The 22,320-nt window shown below is 40.5% G+C and overlaps 1 protein-coding gene across 2 annotated transcripts in view; it reads left to right on the plus strand.

The window, feature by feature from the left end:
• The window catches only part of top2b (DNA topoisomerase II beta), a 132,315-nt gene that overhangs the window by 98,743 nt on the left and 11,252 nt on the right, over window positions 1-22,320 (plus strand). For both annotated transcript variants that reach the window (XM_060904758.1, XM_060904759.1), the window contains exons 23-30: window positions 2,851-3,051; window positions 3,240-3,435; window positions 6,508-6,599; window positions 8,451-8,606; window positions 11,361-11,444; window positions 15,820-16,017; window positions 20,475-20,634; window positions 20,724-20,885. In XM_060904758.1, coding sequence (XP_060760741.1) covers window positions 2,851-3,051; window positions 3,240-3,435; window positions 6,508-6,599; window positions 8,451-8,606; window positions 11,361-11,444; window positions 15,820-16,017; window positions 20,475-20,634; window positions 20,724-20,885 — 1,249 coding nt within the window. The remainder of the gene's footprint in view (window positions 1-2,850; window positions 3,052-3,239; window positions 3,436-6,507; window positions 6,600-8,450; window positions 8,607-11,360; window positions 11,445-15,819; window positions 16,018-20,474; window positions 20,635-20,723; window positions 20,886-22,320) is intronic.

The following is a 22,320-nucleotide window of genomic DNA, read 5'->3' on the forward strand; positions in this document are numbered from 1 at the left end:
AAATTGAGTCAAGTTAACGCGATAATAACGCGACATTTTTGACAGCACTAATATATATATATATATATATATATATATATATATATATATATATATATATATGTGTGTGTGTGTGTGAGAGAGAGAGAGAGAGAGATATGCAAGTATGAATTTTTCATGGGGCGGGATGGTTTGGAACAGGTCATCTAAAATTGGGATAACATTTACCCGGGACGGGTATTCGAGGCGGGTCGTCTAGCTTAAGCTTGATTAGCGTTGTTACGCACGCAGTTTGTTTTTTCGAGCAGCTGTCAAATGCAGAGTCAACTTTACGATCTGCGATTATAATGTCTTAAGCAAGGCTGAGAAACGGTGGACTAAGACGTATTTATTTTTCTATATCAACACAATGACAGAATAAATTTGCGTTCAAAACGTACTTACCTTTCCCTCTAGACCTTTTTAGCCACGCATCCAGCATGGAGCCGCTTGCAACTCTCTTCGTCGCCATTTGTGAGTCACATGATGGTATGAACCATTCACAGTCCATGGAACACTCTAAGCCAATCAGAGTACGGCTTAGATATGGTACAAGGGGCAGTAATGGCTGCACTCATGTCGAGGATGTAAACAAAGTTGACGCGGCAACGGACATACATGACATAGTGGATGTAATTTATGTTCACAACTTTTTTTTGCCGTCAGAAATATTTAATATTAAATTTTGTGACTCGACTGATGGCATAACAAGCCACAGACGGCGATTTGCCGCAGGTGACCGGCTACTTTTGAGACTGCAGGCCTGATGGTTGTTATGGAGACTCTGTGACCCCAAGATGCTGCTCTTTGATGCAATTCTCTAACAGTGAGCTTTGGAGAACTTCTTAGTTCTCTTCCCATCGTCCTCACTGTGCGTGGCGGCAAGATAAACTTGCATCCTCGTCCAGGCTTGTTTGCCACTGTTCCAGTTGTTTTAAACTTCTTGATGATTCCTCTGACTGTAGATATGGGCCGGTGTAGGTGAGCGGCTATTTTCTTGTAGCCGTTGCCTGACTTATGAAGGTCGACACACATCTGCCTTACTTGAATGGTGTGTTCTCTTCTCTTGTCTTTCCCATGTTGAAAAGTGGATAAGAGAAACAGGCCTCTGTGTCACATCATATTTATACCCCAGGGAAACAGGATGTGATGAATTACTAATTAAAGGTTCCTAGATACTCTGATCAACTTTATAAACTACAGTAGAAATCACAGAAATGCTTCAATTACATTTATTTTCTAAGAACTATGGGTGCCAATAATTGTGGAACAGGTGATTTTATGAAAAATAATTATTTCTTAGTCAGGGATTTTTTTTTTTAAATTCACTTGAGTTAAGGGTTACATTTTTGTACAATTTTCAGTGTGAGATTATACTTCTGCAATAAAAAATTGAATTTATTTTAAGGCTTTTAACACATCTTAACCAGGGGTGCCAATAATTATGGAGGGCGCTGTATATATATTACAATACACATAATTGTTAATTGGGTGAAACCACTCTAACCCATGCGCGAGCTGGTGCACATGCTCGAGACTGGCACTACAAAGCCACCCCGGCCTCCGTAGTGCCAAGATGATTACTCCGTATGATTACTGTAACTGTGTATGGTCGGAAAAGACGATAGATAAGCGTAACCGTTGCACAATAACGCTACAAGCAACCTGCGTGTGCACCGCAACGTTACTTAGCTGCTGGCTAGCTGCAGTTTGTAGCTTCCAGCGTTACTATTGGCCCTTTTCCACTACCCTTTTTCAGCTCACTTCAGCTCGCTTCAGCTCACTTCAGCCCGACACGGCTCGCGTTTCGACTACCAAAAAACAGCACGACTCAGCTCGCTTCAGCCCTGCTTAGCCCCTAAAACTCGCACCGTTTTGGAGTGGGGCTGAAGCGAGCCGAGTGAGGCTGGGGGCGTGAGCAGACACTCCCCTGTGCACTGAATGGTGAGGAGGAGTGTCCTCACATGCCCACACACGCCCCGCGAGCACGCTGGGATCTGTAAACACCGCAAACCCGGAAGGAGAAGAATTCCGAATTACGAGAATTTCTGAAGCCTTATGCGCCTCGCCTCATCTATACGCTCTTGCCAGTATCTGTTGGCGTTGTCGGTGACAACAAGCCACAGCACCAAGACCAGCAACACTAACAACTCCATGTCCTCCATGTTTATTGTTTACTATCCGGGTTGTGAGACTACCGCTTAAAAGCTCACTGATGTCACTGTTTGCGCTGCTTAACGACATCACCTGACGTCCACCCACTTTCGCTAACTCCACCCAATGTGTCCACCCACTTCCAGCCAGCACGGTTCAGCGTGGTTGTAGTCGAAATGCAACTCCAATAGCCCCACTCAGCTCGACTCAGCACGGCACGGCTCAGCCCAACTCAGCCGCGTTTGTAGTGGAAAAGCGGCATATGTGTCAGTATAGTGTAACGTGGTGCGGTGTAGTGTAACACAGAGCTCTGGGTCACAATCTGTATGCAGCCGACTGGATGCATTCGTTTAATGGTCTTCTGCGTTAGTTACAAAATTATAATAAAGCGAATACAATTTATTTGGTGTATACTGATGAAGTTGCTTTTTTTTTGGCCAAAGGACCAGAATTATAACGTGGCGGTGCGCCACTTTAAAACACCCGAGGAGAACAGCACACCCTGTCGTTGTTTGTTTATTCCTTACATCTAGCCTTTGTTATTATAAATAAAGGATGAAGAAAAAAATGAAGATGATGGCAGAAATATAAGTGAGCAGTAAAGGCTAATTTTGTCATGAAACATGGTTCGATTCGAGGAACAATTTCACTGATTGTCCTTCCGTATCTTTCATTCAGGCATACAAGGAGTCAGTGTTGGAGCCCATGCTACAGGGCACAGAGAAGACCCCAGCGCTCATCTCCGATTATAAGGAGTACCACACAGACACCACAGTGAAGTTTGTGGTGCGCATGTCGGAGGAAAAGCTGGCCCAGGCTGAGGCAGCAGGCCTCCATAAAGTCTTCAAGCTGCAGTCTTCTCTCACCTGCAACTCGATGGTGAGACAGAGTCCTCTGCACTAATAAAACCCACTCGTGAGCTTAGGTCATAAATTTGTCATAGCACGACCAGACAAGGATAAGCTGTTTCACCTTTGGTGTTATTTTAATAGGAACTCCAGAATGATGAGCTTTTAGTCTGAAATTAGCTTTTTTTTTTCCTCTCTGTGGGCTCTCTGCGTGTGTAGGTGCTATTTGATCACATGGGCTGTATGAAGCGGTACGAATCTGTGAATGATATACTGAAGGAGTTCTTTGAGCTGCGCTTGCACTATTACAAACTGAGGAAGGACTGGCTGGCTGGCAGTCTGGGTGCCGAGTCAGCAAAACTCTCCAATCAAGCACGATTTGTGCTTGAGAAGATCGAAGGGAAGATTTCAATCGGTGAGATTCCTTTTATTCAATTACGTTTTTTTTCCCTCTAGATCAGTTTTGTTTATATATATATATATATATATATATATATATATATATATATATATATATGTGTGTGTGTGTGTTATTTACCAGCTGGGAGGTCCGTATGGTGAAATACCGTGACCGAGGTCTTGAAAGTACTGAGCGAGGCCCTCTGGGCCGAGGTCAGTATTCAAGTCCGAGGTCACGGTATTTCACCATACGGACCGACCTTAAGCTGGTAAATAATATATTTATTTTTTTCTTTACCAAATTCTAACAGAAAACGAGAGCGCCCGAGAGCGAAAACCGAGCCGAGCCGCCATTTTAAATCCTCATTCACGGCTGTAATGCAAATGGCTTCCTCCTCGGTATACAAGTGCACTTCCATGGCAGGAAAAAAACTACATTTTGCCGCCTATGTAGTCCCCTATTTATACAAAATTGAGTCATTCAGGATTCAGCCACGTTTTTGCTCGGCGTTGGCAACAGTTAGAGGTTTTTATCTTTCTCCTGAAATGTTTTCTTTTATTTCTTCTTCCTCAGGGTAGTAAAACTCGCTTTCGCTGTGAACACTGTCGTTATCGCTATCCATGCTGTAAAATTAATGCTATTCTAAGAAATGCTGGCAAAAATGTATAAGATTTTTGATAATCTTATAAATAAATCTTATTAAAAAAAAGATAAATGTTGACAAAAAAATTCTACTAAGTTGTTTGTTGTTGTGAACGAGCGAGTCGCCAGAGGTCTGTAACTGGTAACTCGCCAGCCAATCAGAGCGCAGGATTTGATGGAAACCGCACCGGGGAAAAAAATAAATACCCTTATGTAGTGTGGTTGATTTTGATAGCACTACATAGAGTGGCTTTAAAGGGGAACTGAAGGCAAAATTTTTATTATCAAAATTCTATTTCTCATTTGATCGCTATTTTGTCGCTGCTATAGCAAGTTATGAGTGTTTGAAATGCGCTCTGTAATATATCAGTCCGTATGCCAAAGCGATGGTCGTAAACGAGATTCGTTGAGACCTGTGCGAGACATCGTAGGACGGAAGTAAAACATACAGCGAAAATCAAACCCTGTGTCCAAAATCGCTCACTCGTTCACTACTCACTACGCCCTATATAGGGAATTATTATATAGTGAGCACATTGGTAAAAATGAAAAACGCTTTCGGACACTACTCCGCCGCGCTGGTATTTACGTCATTACTGTCGCATAATTAAAACGTGCCAGATCAGTCGGCTGGTGGGGTTTCAAAATAATAAATACACGTGTTTTTGTGATAAATCCATATTATACTGAGCGCATTTCCTACATTAATCAATACAAAGTTCCTGCATCTTTCAGTTCTTGTAAATCAAGGCTGAATCCTTTCTTTCTTCTTCGCCGCTGCATTTTATTAGATCAAATTCGAGACGTTTAATTTGATTTCTTTCAGCGTGACCGCAATGCATGATGGGATATAGAGCTTTGGTTAGTGACTATCGGTTGTACACTACTTTTCGTGATGCATTGTGGGATACTTTGAGTGCACTATATAGGGTGGAAATAATCCTCACTAAGGTTTTGGACAGCACTACAAAATGGCGGACTATATAGTGAGTAGGGAGCGATTTTGGACACAGGGTTGTCAAAAGAAACACGCGCCCTCTTTCGAACGCTGACGTAATCAAGCCGGAAGAAGTTTTGTTTGTTTTGATAGCAATCAGGAAAGTTTGAAAAAAGTAGGCAGTAATCGTCATTTAAACTCGTTTTTGTGCAATACTTCGTTTGGAAAACAGTTTTCAAAATGGCGGCACTGACACCTGGCTGACACTTGACGTTTCGAAGTCTCGCACAAGTCTCGTGAAGATCGCGCGGATAAGCGACGCCTGCCGTGGACCAAACGAACTAAATTCAACACGGCTAAAAACCGAACAGGCCGATTAAATATAATATTTAATTGCAGTTAGTTGCCAAGACGAGTCATGATATAAGGTTACTAAAACCAAACACGTAACTGAATAACACGTTAATTAAGAAATAAAGCAAGTTTATAAATGACTTCAGTTCTCCTTAGCTTGTTTTAAATTTCATCTCATCTCATTATCTGTAGCCGCTTTATCCTGTTCTACAGGGTCGCAGGCAAGCTGGAGCCTATCCCAGCTGACTACGGGCGAAAGGTGGGGTACACCCTGGACAAGTCGCCAGGTCATCACAGGGCTGACACATAGACACAGACAACCATTCACACTCACATTCACACCTACGGTCAATTTAGAGTCACCAGTTAACCTAACCTGCATGTCTTTGGACTGTGGGGGAAACCGGAGCACCCGGAGGAAACCCACGCGGACACAGGGAGAACATGCAAACTCCACACAGAAAGGCCCTTGCCGGGCACGGGGCTCGAACCCGGACCTTGTTGCTGTGAGGCGACAGCGCTAACCGTGCTGCCCCTGTTTTAAATTTAACTTGGTTATAATACAACCAAATGAAAACACTTTGTACAATACCATCAGCTTCTTATCTGCCTTTTCTGCTTCAAATTATATGAGTGATCACGGCCCCAGACATAGACCTGATCTCTGACTGTAGACGTCTGTGTCTGGACTGAAGAAGCTCTTAAATCGTGTTTTACTTGAGGAGAAAAGTGGGGAAGGAAAAAATAGGAAACCAGTGAGAAACAGGTTACAGTGACAGCCAAACTGTAAACACATGGAGGCTTGGTGTGTTTGTGTAAGGACACGTGCAGACATCCTGTTTGAGTAACGGTCTCCTTATAAAACCGCAGATCGAAGTTATAATGCTGGCTCAACATTTGCAGTGGGGTTTTATCAGCAGCAGGCTTATTGTTGTGTGTAAATTGGTCATAACTATTTAATTTCAGGTCATAAATCTCTCTAGTTTTACTGCTGCTAATGGAGAAGGAGATTAATAGACCCGTATCTGATTTGATTATAGATTATACGTATCTCAGACAACACTTTTTGATTTTTCACTGTTTCCTCTCAGTCAGTCAGTATGAAGTGTTATAATTTGCTCAGAGCAAGTTTGAATGTTTTAACCTTATTCCAGAGAACAAGAGTAAGAGGGACCTGATCCGGATGCTGGTGCAGAGGGGGTATGAGTCTGACCCAGTGGCAGCTTGGACCAAAGCTCAAGAGAAGGTATTAGAATAGAGATACAGTGGGGCTTGAAAGTTCGTGAACCGTTTAGAATTTTCTATATTTCTGCATAAATATGACCTAAAACAACATCAGATTTTCACACAAGTCCTAAAAGTAGATAAAGAGAACCCAGTTAAACAAATGAGACAAAAATATTATACTCGGTCATTTATTTATTGAGGAAAATGATCCAATATTACATATCTGAGTGGCAAAAGTATGTGAATCTCTAGGATTGGTAGTTAATTTGAAGGTGAAATTAGAGTCAATCAATGGGATGACAATCAGGTGTGAGTGGGCACCCTATTTTATTTAAAGAACAGGGATCTATCAAAGTCTGATCTTCACAACACGTTTGTGGAAGTGTATCATGGCACGAACAAAGGAGATTTCTGAGGACCTCAGAAAAAGCGTTGTTGATGCTTATCAGGCTGGAAAAGGTTACAAAACCATCTCTAAAGAGTTTGGACTCCACCAATCCACAGTCAGACAGATTGTGTACAAATGGAGGAAATTCAAGACCATTGTTACCCTCCCCAGGAGTGGTCGACCAACAAAGATCACTCCAAGAGCAAGGCCTGTAATAGTCGGTGAGGTCACAAAGGACCCCAGGGGAACTTCTAAGCAACTGAAGGCCTCTCTTACATTGGCTAATGTTAATGTTCATGAGTCCACCATCAGGAGAACACTGAACAACAATGGTGTGCATGGCAGGGTTGCAAGGAGAAAGCCACTGCTCTCCAAAAGGAACATTGCTGCTCGTCTGCAGTTTGCTAAAGATCACATGGACAAGCCAGAAGGCTATTGGAAAAATGTTTTGTGGATGGATGAGACCAAAATAGAACTTTTTGGTTTAAATGAGAAGCGTTATGTTTGGAGAAAGGAAAACACTGCATTCCAGCATAAGAACCTTATCCCATGTGTGAAACATGGTGGTGGTAGTATCATGGTTTGGGCCTGTTTTGCTGCATCTGGGCCAGGATGGCTTGCCATCATTGATGGAACAATGAATTCTGAATTATACCAGCGAATTCTAAAGGAAAATGTCAGGACATCTGTCCATGAACTGAATCTCAAGAGAAGGTGGGTCATGCAGCAAGACAACGACCCTAAGCACACAAGTTGTTCTACCAAAGAATGGTTAAAGAAGAATAAAGTTAATGTTTTGGAATGGCCAAGTCAAAGTCCTGACCTTAATCCAATGGAAATGTTGTGGAAGGACCTGAAGCGAGCAGTTCATGTGAGGAAACCCACCAACATCCCAGAGTTGAAGCTGTTCTGTACGGAGGAACGGACTAAAATTCCTCCAAGCCGGTGTGCAGGACTGATCAGCAGTTACCGCAAACGTTTAGTTGCAGTTATTGCTGCACAAGGGGGTCACACCAGATACTGAAAGCAAAGGTTCACATACTTTTGCCACTCACAGATATGTAGTGCACCCTGGGTAATGTAGTTTAAATGTCATCATGAATTGCCAAGAGACACTCTCTGATATGGAGAGGACAGGAAAGGTTACTGTGAGCTTGTGAGAAGTCCTGGAACGCCGTAAAATGTCCCGATACGCCAGGGGTTAAAATCTAGAAGTACCGGCCCACTTAAAGCACTGGTAATACGCATGTTGCAGTTTCATTCAATTCAGTTGCATTTTACCAGAGTTACGGCATAGTTGCCAGCGGGGGATATTGTGCTCTCGGAGCACTCTTGTTATTTAGTTTACACAGCGTCCCAACTTTTTTGGAATTGGGGTTGTATAAACCATGTCCAGATTGATATGTTGGTCAAATATTCTGTTCGACCCACCCATTCATTGACTGGATCAGATGTTTCTGTAATCCCATGTGTTCATTTCAGGCTCTGGAGGATGAGGATCATGATGGCAACATGAGTGACAGCTCCGTGGACTCTGGCTCCTCGTCAGGTCCGAACTTTAACTACATCCTCAACATGCCTCTGTGGTGCCTGACCAAGGAGAAGGTGGAAGAGCTCATCAAACAGAGAGACGTGAAGGTACTTTGCAACAGAAAATACAAAAATCTCAGAGAAATAGTTTGGTTTAAGATGGTTTGAGTTGAAACTCTAGGTCAGTTTAAACACCTTTTAGGCAACATGTGCGACCATTATGCATCTGGCGTAGGATCTAAGCTTTTTTATGATTTGAGTACGCTAGGACGAGTTATCACGGAAATATTTTGAGTTTATACAGTATTTTCACCAATAAAAGCTACAGATGAGCCAAGCAACATTTGAATCTGGAATGAAGGACAGTTGCGTAGGTGTTCGAGTTCTCCAATTTTAAGACATTTCCTGGGAGCCCCACCCCCTGCCCCTATCTCACATTAGTAATCTTTTGGCTGATGATCTTGTATTTCGTCGATTCTTCCATTTTAAAATACACTGATGCAGCACCCTAGCTTTCTATTAAAGTCAGGCTTGTAGCACTCGAGTCCGACTCGTGCCCTAATTTTAAAGACTTGACTTGGACTTGAGTCTATGGGTTTGAATTCATGACCGTGAAATGCAGTCTATCATTGTACAGTACCGGAAAAGTCTGCAAAAGTCTGAGGCACTCTTTACTTTTTTTTAAGTTTTCCAGCACAGAATTAAATGTTACAGAAAAATTTTCTATGTCAGTAAAGAAACATTTAACTTTAGCTAATATTAGGTGAGTACATAGTTATCATTGGCTTAACCCCTTCAATGCCCTTGGACAAGTCAAGTCAAAGTCCTTCCCACGCCATGTGGCGCATAGGGCGGCGCCGATCTCCGTTTCCATAGCCCTCAGCCTCTCGCCTATCGAGAGTTTGAGTCCCCACTCACATCTGTATTGCAGCGTGCCTTGCCAGACAGCAGTAGGTATCATTTTGATGATGGTCTTTGGTATGACCCGACCGTGAGTAGAACTCGCGATCTCCTGATTGAGAGGCGGACGAGTCACGTACGTCATGAAATCTTTTACCGCTGTGCCTTATGACGTACGCTACTCGTCATAAACACCCTCCTTTTATGTACCTTACATGGCACATTACTTTTACTTCACAGTCATGCGTTCCCGCGAGTTGGCCTAGTGGTTAGCGTGTCCGCCTCTCGATCGGGAGATCTATTCACAGTCAGGTCATACCAAAGACCATCATAAAAATGGTGCCCAGTTACTTGGTGGACATTGTGTTTTCAAGTACTAGTAATTCATGTTTATGGACAGGTTCTCATTGACAAGACCCGCTGTCTTTGATTACTCAAGTTATTTTTACTCTACAACAGTGTTTTTTGTGATTTTTCTATAATAAATATTAAAAACTGAACAAGTTAGAGAAAGATCATCAAAATATCCCAATTTTGACCTGTTTTTTTGTCCTGTATGCCCGGCACATTACAATTAATTATGAGTGGCAGCCAAAGGGTTAATACTTATTTAACCATGGCTTGTGAGAATGTTCAAAAAAGGTGTCAAAAACAGTACTTTTGTTCTTTGTCCGAAAGAAAATCTGAATATTTTCAACAACAAAGATAGACCTACTATGAAATGTGAGTTATGAGTGTGACATTTGAGTTTCTAGTTAGTTATCATTTCACAATATATTCAGGCTCCCTGTATTGCATATGTTCAGTGTTTTAAAGGTACTGATGATGCTCTGAAAAGCCTATTGTCCTTTCACAATAAACACAATAGGCAAGGCAAGGCAAGTTTATTTATATAGCACATTTCATACACAGTGGCAGTTCAGTGTGCTTTACAGAAGTAAAAGCAGAACAGTAAACAATAGAAAATAAAATTACATAAAATAATTGGGGAAGAAAAATAATAAGAATTAAACAATAGTAGAAATAAAATGAAATAAAAGTTCAAAAAAGGAATCAGCCTCGAGATTAATTATTATTATGGGTTTAACTCATAAAGCGCGCTCTTCCCGTGGCTTTTCCACGAGGATCACCAAAAATCGTCCCGCAGACAAAATCTACGAGGATCACAGTAACAAAGAATTAAAGTAAAAGTAAAATAATTAAAATCCAAGATTAAAAAGGAATTAAAATAAAGAAAGTAAAATCATTAAAATTAAAATAAATTATCTCATCTCATTATCTCTAGCCACTTTATCCTGTTCTACAGGGTCGCAGGCAAGCTGGAGCCTATCCCAGCTGACTACGGGCGAAAGGCGGGGTACACCCTGGACAAGTCGCCAGGCCATCACAGGGCTGACACATAGACACAGACAACCATTCACACTCACATTCACACCTACGGTCAATTTAGAGTCACCAGTTAACCTAACCTGCATGTCTTTGGACTGTGGGGGAAACCGGAGCACCCGGAGGAAACCCACGCGGACACGGGGAGAACATGCAAACTCCGCACAGAAAGGCCCTCGCCGGCCACGGGGCTCGAACCCGGACCTTCTTGCTGTGAGGCGACAGCGCTAACCACTACACCACCGTGCCGCCCTAAAAGAAATTATGTTAAAGGAAATTAATTACTTCGGTAAAAATTAATCAAGTGAAAGCATCTGAAAACAGCTTTGACTTGTGCCTGGATTTAAAACTAACAACAGTAGGAGCATTTTTGATATCATCTGGAAGTTGGTTCCAAAGCTTAGCAGCATAGCAACTAAAGGCTGCTTCACCACACTTCGTTTTGACAGCTGGTATTACTAGCAAGTTTTTCTCCTGTGATCTTAGAGACCTAGTTGGTGCATATAATTGAAACATATAAACAATAAATGCATCTGTTTGGTCTGATTCTGTGTTTGACATGTTGTGTAATTTCAGAAAGCAGAACTGAATGAACTGCAGAGAAAATGTCCAGACGATCTATGGAGAGAAGACCTGGCTGTGTTTATTGAAGAGTTGGACGTGAGTGTTACACAACACAGCTGTTTTAGGCACCGAGTGTTCAGTCATAAACCACTAATCTAGCAGTAGACTAGTTATAAACATGAGCAGTCGACATTTCTAGTACTCGTTCTATCAAAACACAAAATACGAGCTGAAATTCTGTAATTAAAAAAAAAAAAAAAACTTCACAAAACGAGTCGTGATTCTCGCTCCTGTTAAACTTGGCAAAGCAGTAATGATGGCAAGTGACCAGAAGAAGGCCAACTGTGAGACTATTTTAGTCTCTGTGAAAGTACAGAGAAGATTTTGAGTGCTAACTTTGTCATACAATGTCAAAAATATAATTAAAATAGAAACGCATGTTAAAATGTTGTGCTATTGCTATTATGAATTCTTTGTCAGGATGGAAATTTTGAGCTCATTAATATTCAAAATGCTTTTGGAATGTTACAGCTGAGTAAATTTGGTCACGTAAAGCAAAATAATTTCATGCATGTATCAGTCGCCGGTCATTCCACTTTTTTCTGGTGAGCAAAATTTAAAGCGCATATCACGGGTAAATTCAGGAGCAAGATCGATGTAATTCTCCTATTTTATATTAAACTTTGGTCAAATATCTGTAACATTTTGCATTTTGTGCAATTTTTTTCCCTTGCGCAATACCAGAAAAATTCAGTTGAAATCAAGCCATTTGAGGTGAATTGGTCCGCCTCTGAAAAAACTCGGCATTTGGATTTCCCGGGAAACATTGATTTTCGTGACGTCGCGTGCAGGACTCCTCCCTCTGAATCCTACGCCAGCGCTGGTTTGTTTATGAGAAAACGACCTGGTGGTTTTCTGCAAATTTCTTCAACGTTATCGCGTAATTATTAAAATGGTTAACAGATGTATCGTAGGAGGGTGTAGCAACACCAATCTTGATGGGATTAGTACTCATCATTTTCCAAAAGACCGGACAATGAGAGAGAAATGGGAGCGCTTGGTCTACACAGGCTGTGCACTGAAACCGTGCAAAGCTCGCGCAGCCTGCTGGCGCTTCCGCAGGTGACGTCACGAATCTGGCTCCAAACTCCCTTGGGATTTTTCCAGACGCGTTTTGTTATTTTTAGCCCAGGAGTAATAGGGTTATACCCAGAACAAATTAGTAACAAGCTGAACATTTCAGAATATGTTCAGAATACCTTTAGGAATAACATACTAAAAGTCCCCGGAAATCCCCCTTGTGCTCTCTGAGAAATTCAAGATGGCGTCCAAAATGGCCGCCAAATGGAGATCTGCCCATATCTCAGGCCCAAAACAAAATATTAATGCAATTAAAAGGTCAGAATATATGTTTTGTAGGGTAGGAGAGTAAATTCCAACATGTGTGTATTAATTACATTGTGTATTAACATTATATAATAACAATGTACACATTATTATAACAGTATATTTGTGTATAATGTGTTCGCTTGCCATGTCTGGCTAGATTGTCATATTTTTGGCACTGGGAGTTTCACTAAAACCAAAAACATCATGAACTCCAAAACATTACCTTCAATCCATTATAACAATTTATTTACATATATTGTTCATTATAACAAGAAGCTAATCCAACACAATAAATCATGGCGACTGAGTGTTCCTCAAATAATGAACCTATTTACAAGAAGACAACTGGTCATTGTTCTATAACTTTCAACTTCAACAATCAATAATAATTACAGACTTATAATTGTAAATCTATGCATGTGCTATTTAATGTACACTACCGATTATAGAGTGTGGATCCATTGGTTACTCGTTCACTCCGTATCATCCTATTCTGTTCACAAAACAACAAACACAATTACTAGGGGTTGGAGCACTTATTTCATTAATATTAATTAAAGTAAATTGGTGGTGTAAAATGAAAAATGGCATGTTAAAAGGTCATGCTGAGTTCAGTCATTTTTAAAAGGTCATGCTGAGTTTAGTCATTTTTTGTCCGAACACACTGGCATTGCTAGTAGTAAAGACTGGCGCTAGAAACTCAAAGATGAATTTTTTTCCACCCTTAAACAAGCTTGAATAAATTCCCTACTTCACTGATGGTACGACAAAGGTCCGAGCATTACAACTGAGGCACTGAGAAGTGTTTAAGTCTACTCATTGTTTATAAGCAAGAGCTTTTATTGAGGCAGACCTTTTTGTCATGAAAGTCGCCGGAATGTTGAAGAAGTGTACTGAAACAGCTTGCCATTGTAGTTTTAGAAGATAGAGTTCTCAAATTTAATTTCCCTTTAATATTTTATCAAAGCTTAAAGATGCACTAAATATTAAGGAAACTGATGTCTAATTGTTGTCTTACATTATGTTCATGTATGTAGGTAGCCTACTAAGCTAATCTGTCAATCATGTCAACCATCAAATTCCATGTAATTTCCACATTAATGACCTTGTAATCTTGGTTAATGTTAATTTTAACAGTGTGACAATGGTGAATTTGCATTGCTTGTATGAGAGAACTTATAATTTAACATTTTAATTGCATTTATATTATGTTTTATCCCTGAGATATTGAAAAATCTCCAATCGGCGGCCATTTTGGACGCCATCTTGAATTTCTCAGAGAGCACAAGGTGGATTCCCGGGGACTTTTAGTATGTTATTCCTAAAGGTATTCTGAACATATTCTGAAAAATTCAGCTTGTTACTAATTTGTTCCGGGTTGGACTCAATTTTGAGCTAATGCTCTTGGGCTATTTATTTTTTTCTGCTGTAGACAGATGGCCTTGTGCAAAATTACCCTTCTGGATGAGTGTGTAAAGGGACATTCTTTCATATTAAAAAAAAAAAAACGAAATTGGTCCAGGATATGCACTTTAAACAATTGGACAAGCTACATGTACAGTGGTTATAAAAAGTGTACACACTCCGTTAAAGTGATATAAGCTTTTCTGATTTGAAAAAATAAGACCACGATAAATAATTTCAAAACTTTTCCCACCTTTAATGTGACCTATAACCTGTACAATTCACTTGAAAAACAAACGTCTGTTAAGAGGAAAAACAAACGTACAATAAGCCGGTTGTGTAAGTGTGCACACCGTTAAACTAATACTTTGTTGAAGCACCTTTTGATTTAATTACAGCATTCGGTCTTTTTGGGTCGGAGTCTATCAGCCTGCCACATCTAGACTTGGCAGTATTTGCCCACTCTTCCTTGTAAAAGTGCTGCAAATCGGTCAGATTGCAAAGGCGTGTCTTGTGCACAGCCCTCTTCAGGTCACCGTACAGATTTTCAATTGGATTTAGGTCTGGGCTCTGGCTGAGCCGTTCCTAAACTGTTTTGGAAAGTTTCATTGTCGTGCTGAAAGATGAAATTCCTCTTCATCTTCAGCTTTCTAGCAGACACCTGAAGGTTTTGGGCCAAAATGGACTGGTATTTAGAACTGTTCATAATTCCCTCCACCTTGACTAAAGCCCCTGTTCCAGCTGAAGAAAAACAACCCCACAACATGATGCTGCCACCACCATGCTTCACCGTGGGGATGGGGTTCTTTTGGTGATGCGCAGTGGTGTTTTTGCACCAAACGTACCTTTTTGGAATTGAGGCCAAAAAGTTCAACCTTGGTTTCATCAGACCATTACACATTTTCCTACATGCTTTAGGGAGAGTTGATGATTTTTTTTTTTTTTTTGTGCAAAATTTAGCCAGGCCTGGATGTTTTTCTTTGAACCTACATCATAGTCCAGACATACGGAGAATACAGGAGGTCACGTAGTACACAACCAGTACTTGGCAGAAATCCCTGCAGCTCCTTCAGTGTTGCTGTCGGCCTCTCGGCAGCCTCCCTGACCAGTTTTCATCTCGTCTTTTTTCATTAATTTAGGAGGGACGTCCAGTTCTCTGTAATGTCCCTGTCGTCCCATATTTTCTCCACTTCTTGATGACGGTCTTCACTGGTGTGTCTAATGCCGTGGAAATGTTTTTGCACCCTTCTCCTGACTTTCAACAATGAGATCCTTTTGATGCTTTGTAAGCTCACGTGGCTTTTGCTGGAGGAGGCAACTGAGTAAATGTCTGAACTTTATTTGCGGTTAATTAGTCATTTTAATTGATGGCAGGTGTGAACCCAAAAAAACCGAATGCTGTAATTAAATCAAAAGGTGCTTCAACAAAGGATTAGTTTAAGGGTGCGCACACTTACGCAACCGGCTTATTTCCTTCGAACAGATTTTTGTTTTTCAGTTGAATTGTACAGGTCACATTAAAGGTGGGAAAAGTTTTGAAATGATTTACCGTGGTCTCATTTTTTTACATCAGAAAAATCTATCATTTTAACGGGGTGTGTAGACTTTTTATATCCACTGTAGTGTGTTTGTTTGTGTCTCTGTGGTGACTTAATCCCTTTTTTTATCTCTGTGTCAGCGAGTGGAGGAACAAGAGCGTGAGAGCAGCAGCATGGGGAAAGCAGTGAAGCTGGTCAAAGGCAAGGTGGGCAAGCCCAAAGTGAAGAAGCTCCAGCTGGAAGAGACACTGCCATCGCCCTTCGGTCGGCGAGTAGAGCCTCAGATCACACTCGCCATGAAAGCTGATGCCTCCAAGAAGATGATCAAGAAGAAGAAGGTGAGAGAGAAAGAGAGAATGTCATCCATGACATTTTATGGCATACTTTATTTTCATATTTTAAAGAAACTATTTAAATGTAATGTCGACATCACCTATAGAATGAATTTGAACATGGTTACGGAACTTTTACAGTACAGGTAAATTTAAGTGATGAGAACATTTTTGTGGGTAAATGAACAAAAATATTTTTAAAAAAAAGTATGTCATACTTTTATTTGCTTTGGAAAGCTGTCATAATCTGATTTACGTGGTAAACAATCTTTTTTTTTTTTAATAAAAAGTGATATTTAAATGCAAAAAAAAAAAAAATTACTTTAAAGGAGTTTGAGGAGTTTGACAGCCCAGGTTTATTTTTACCTGAAATCAGTTGTCTGAAGTAAATTTGGACATCATATTAGAGAACTGTGATGTCTTTAAGAAATCAGTTGTTATGTGTTTGGGGGTGTTGTAGCAGTGCTGCTGGATGTTAAAGTGGTTGAGACACACACGTGTGTGGGGGGGGGTGGCGGTTTTGCGTGGTTACTGTATGTTCATAGTTTATTTATCCAAAATTGCGATATTCGTCCCTCCACTGACTGAACATGTATATTTACTTTCTTTACTCGGATTTAGTGACCAAGCTTAAGAGTACACTGCAAAAAATGATCTCTTGTTGAGAGAAAATATCTTTAATATGGGTGAATGTATCTATTATTTCTAGTGCTGTCAAAAATGTCGCGTTATTAACGCGTTAACTTGACTCAATTTTAACGGCGATAATTTTTTTATCGCGAGATGAACGCTCTGTGACATGATGTAGGGTTTTCATAAGCTTTTGAAACTGCCAGGAACTTGCAACAGAGACAAACGATAGCAGCTAGACTGTAATGCCACGCACAGCCAGAGTCCTCTGTCCTCCTCCCAAAGAACCAGCGCGGGCAGGGCGCGCTAGTAGAGATGGGATTTATGGCTCTTTGATGGGATCCGCATCTTTGTGATCCGTTCTTTGAAAAGAGCCGTTCAAAAGACTGGCTCATTTGGCTCTTTTTAAATATTTATTCAGTTTTAAGAAGACAGCGTCTAAAGAAGCCAGATCCCTCTGAACTGTAAACTCAATGCTATCCCAGAAATCCTTCCTGTAATATGCACATTTGGCCACCTCTGATTGGACAGCGCGACGCATCAACAGGCAGAAAGTGTAAAAGTACAAAATGTGTTAAGTGAGCTGAAACAGTAAAGATCAGATTCAATGCAATATTTATCAACGAACAACTTAGAGTTAATATAATAGTGTACTTTATATTATAATCAAGCACGTCAAGCCTACCGTCACTGTGTAACCTGTCTCTCTGATTAAAGTTGTAGACTAACTCAAGCAGTAGATCACTTCACTCATGGTTCTTTTGCCAGCCCCGGTGTTCGGCTTAGGTTTCACTTTGCAGTGGCTGTGTCAAGACGTGTTATGCTTTGCAATACAAAGCAAGCCCATTCACGTTTTTATGCTGATAAGAGAATTACAATGGTTTTTCATGTGATAAAAATGTGCGATTAAATTGCGATTAATCGCGAGTTAACTATGACAGTCGCGACATTAATCGCGATTAAATATTTTAATCGCTTGACAGCACTAATTATTTCTTATTAGAAGTTTACTAGAACTCAAATATAAGATTATTTAGCTTACTTTGAGACGCTTTTGCTAATTTCAAGCCTTAAATTTTATTCTATTGGCAGATAATTTTGCTTCTTTCTAGAATTGAATGCTTAAAATTTTAGCAAAATTATCTGCCAATAGAATAAGAAAATTTAAGGCTTGAAATTAGTAAAAGTGTCTTAAAGTAAGCTAAATAATCTTATATTTGAGTTCTAGTAAACTTCTAGTAAGAAATTATAGATAAATTCACCCATATTAAAGATATTTTCTCTCAACAAGAGATCATTTTTTGCAGTGTATTTATTTTTTTCGTGGTCCGGTTTCCATCAAATCCTGCGCTCTGATTGGCTGGCGAGTGGGTCCGTATCTACGGTACAGACCCCGGTTACAGACCTCTGGCGACTCGTTCGTTCACAACAACAACAAACATAGTAGAATTTTTTGTCAACATTTATTTATTTTTTTTTTGTATATAAGATTTATTTCTAAGATTATCAAAAAGCTTATAAATTTTTGCCAGCATTTCTCAGGAAAATATATAGATGAAAGTCTTCCGGGTTTACCCGGAAATCTGGATATTTGACAAAACTCTTGAAAATCTCCGGTTTTCCGAATGGAGAAATTTATTTTTCGTATTTTTCACGTGTCGATTCATAGAAATTCGGTTTTGCAATCACGCGGCTTGTTTACGTTCGGCGACAGGGCGCCGCCATTTTTGTAGTCTCGCAATGCTTGCTGGTGTGTACGAGACCTTGTATGCTTATATACATACCTCATGTCATGTGAACAAGATTTTATCGCGATAGGAGAGGAAAAGGCTCTGCCAAATCCAGCCTCTCAACCCAAGACAAGACAGTCCGTTCATAGCATAGCAAAAAAAACATTAAAAAAGCCATTTGGGGAAAGCACAAGAGAAAACAAAACAGCTGGAAGGCTGTGGAACAACCGAAGAGGGTCTAGATTTCGTGGTGTCCGTTTCACAGCTGGTTTTCACTTAGCCTAGCAGACTTTGGTTTTTACAAAACTATGAACTTTGCAGTGCATTCCCTGTCTCTCTCACACAGTTCAAACCAGTTAAGTTTTAGTGCATTATTAATAGTTTGAAATCTTTAACGTGGCACGATAAGAAAATATTATTTTTGATAACAGTTTTAGCGTTGAATAAGCTCAATTTTACAAGATAATGTGGCGGATTTATCTTTTCTGTTCTGAATGAGTTTACGGTTACAATAAATCTATATCTGATTAATAAGACGTTTTGATATTGAATCAATTCAGTTTCATGAAAGTGTGAACTATTTAATATCCGTTGAATTATTATTTTCTAAACATATATGCAGTATTGCACATAAGATGTGACAGCATCACTTGATATAAGTTTTGACATCCAATAGTGAAAATTCTGAATTTAGAACAGTGCACTCCTAAAAATTACTCATTAACTAGGGGAATTAAATTTATTATTTTTGACATGTTAATCATTAATGTACATGAAAGAAAAAGGCTTAAAAGTTAACTTGTTTTAGTGAAAATAAGTACTAGAATGCAGGGTTTTGCATGTTATGTTATTAAAAAATTTTTCGGGGGACGTTGCCCCCTCGACACCCCCAGCCTTAAGCTAGCCGCACACTACGCCGATCCACGCGGTACCAAACCGACCCATTTCAGAGCCGACTCCCGACAGGGCACGCACATATCCCCGACTAACTCACGACTGTTGACGAGTGCAGTCGCGATTGAAGCGACACCAAACGAGATTATGCGAACTAAGCATCATAACAAACATTCCGCTAAATATCACGTGACAACTTAATAGCTTTGTGATTGGCTATTGGATATAGTTACTGTTAAATCCAACACTTGAAGATGCTACAGGCTGAATTACAAATGACACAACATGGAATATGTAGCGCACTATCTAGGCTGCATGAGCTATTATTTCCAACCTTAAATAGTGCACTTATATAGGGGAGTTAAAGCGATTTGGAATTCAACCACACAACTTGAGCAGAGTGGCTTTCCAGCCCACTGTGTCTATGGATAAAGCTTCAGTCTATGGAATTACAGTATATACCTGCATTAGGTGCTACCAACATGTATTTCTCGCGCTAGAAATTGTGTTTAATGATGTCACGTGTTATATGCGAAAGATATGATTGGTTATTGCTAGCGACTCTCGCCGATCAGTCTGGCTCCCGATTAGTTTTTCGAATCGGCTGTGAGATGAGTCGGTACCATCGAAAACTAGTCTTTACGCCTGACTCGCGACTTCAGTTGGCTCGGTACGCTGAAAATTGGCGTAGTGTGCGGCTAGCTTTAGTTTGACTTTCAAAAGTTCAGGATTTTTTTTCTTTGCTCCACTTTCATCTCTAAAAATAGCATTAATTTTACGGCATGGATAGCGATAACGACAGTGTTCACAGCGAAAGCGAGTTTTACTACCCTGAGGAAGAAGAAATAAAAGAAAACATTTCAGGAGAAAGCTAAAAACCTGTAACTGCTGCTAACGCCGAGCAAAAACATGGCTGAATCCTGAATGACTCCTATTTGTATAAATAAGGGACTACATAGGCGGCAAAATGTAGTTTTTTTCCTGCCATGGAAGTGCACTTGTATACCAAGGAGGAAGCAATTTGCATTACAGCCGTGAATGAGGATTCAAAATGGCGGCTCGGCTCGGTTTTCCCTTTCGGGCGCTCTCGTTTTCTGTTAGAATCTGGTAAAGAAAAAAAAAAATATATTATTTGCCAGCTTAAGGTCGGTCTGTATGATGAAATACCGTGACCTCCCAGCTGGCAAATAACATGTATGTATCTTCCAGGGTGATGCGGAAATGTCAGTGAAGGTGGAATTTGATGAAGACGGCATGATCGATGCGAACGGTGCAGCAGGAGACAATTCGATGATCTCACCATCTGGCCTGCCAAACCCCGGAGCCAAACCCAAAGCCCCACGTGTTAAAAAAGAGAAGAAGGAACCAGGTAAAGAATGAAACAATACTTATTCTTGGTTATTGAAGCTGTATTCAGCTTTAGACACCTTTCTGTAAAGATTACACCATATCTCACAGGCACTCCTAGACAGAGGAAGACTCCAGGTGCAGCGAAGGGCACAGCCAAGAAGGCAAAGAAGAGGAACCCCTGGTCGGATGATGACGAAAGGTCTGACCTGTCACTGGATGACAGCGAGCAGCCTGTTATTCCCCGAGACACGACGTCCAGGAGAGCTTCAGGTGTGTGTTCATCTTTTTTTTTTTCCTCCTCTTTGCTGTTCTATGCAGCTTTTTCCCTTTTAAACTGAAAGCTGCACCCATATGATGCAAGCTGAGTGCAAGTGTGACTACATATCTCGTCCTCCACAAGCTACCAGTTTCATTTGGATTCAAAAACAGCTGCTGAAAGGAAGAGAGTGATAAATTGTCCTGGAAAGAAATGTATCCCTCTGGTCTGGAGAAGCTGAAATATAAGAATGTAAAGGAGCTTAAAATATTCTGCAATGGATGAGTGGACCAGAATCCTTCTACAAATGTCTCTGAACTTGTTAGACATTTCAGGAAGTGACTCGGAGGCAAAAAGGAGAGAAAGTGTTCGTTGTAAGGGTGCCGATAATTTTGAAACCAACACAAGTATTCATTTGTAAAACCTAGTTTTATATATGGGTCTGTCTCAGAAACTGGGTACTGTGGGGGTCGCCCACTAAATATACTCAGTCAGTAAACTATACGGTTTTGAATGGTGATGTTGGTTTTAATTTGAAATAAAATGATGAAAGAAATAATACAGATAAAACTAAATCTCTGATGTGAATATTCAGAATTTGGCAAAAAATTCTGCAAATTTGTGGAAAAATGGCGGCTTGATCTGGGACACGATAAATTTTTGACTACATCGCGTTCCCTTAAAAAGGTTGTAGTCCACTGAAAAGTCTACAGTTATCACTAATTGTATTTTAAGTTGTAACTTTATCCACCTAAGGATTGGTGCGCTCACAGAATAATCATAACCGTAATAAAGCATCATGCAAAATATTTCATCACCGTCGTAACTCCATTTTCCGCAAACCAATACGATCGTGTGTTTTGATCTAAACAGAAAGCCTCAGGGTCAAGGTCACGACCTCACCAAATGTAGGAACTTAAAATCACTACGCCGTATAAAAATTGAGTTATAAATCTGCGATTTTGTTTTTTAAAACGAAAGCTGAAAGTTAGGTGTAGAATATGTTTCTTACAGAATATTGCCGCTTTTCCACTACCAACGCGGCTGAGTTGGGCTGAGCCGTGCCGTGCTGAGTCGAGCTGAGTGGGGCTGTTGGAGTTGCATTTCGACTACAACCGCGCTGAACCGTGCTGGCTGGAAGTGGGTGGACACATTGGGCGGAGTTAGCGAAAGTGGGTGGACGTCAGGTGATGTCGTTATGCGGCGCAAACGGTGACATCAGTGACCTTTTAAGCGGTAGTCTCACGACCCGGATAGTAAACAATAAACATGGAGGACATGGAGTCGTTAGTGTTGCTGGTCTTGGTGCTGTGGCTTGTTGTCACCGACAACGCCAACAGATACTGGCAAGAGCGTATAGATGAGGCGAGGCGCATAAGGCTTCATAATTCTCGTAATTCGCAATTATTCTTCTTCCGGGTTTACGGTGTTTACAGATCCCAGCGTGCT

Source organism: Neoarius graeffei, chromosome 22 (genome assembly GCF_027579695.1).
Source record: "Neoarius graeffei isolate fNeoGra1 chromosome 22, fNeoGra1.pri, whole genome shotgun sequence".
Classification (NCBI taxonomy): Eukaryota; Metazoa; Chordata; class Actinopteri; order Siluriformes; family Ariidae; genus Neoarius; species Neoarius graeffei.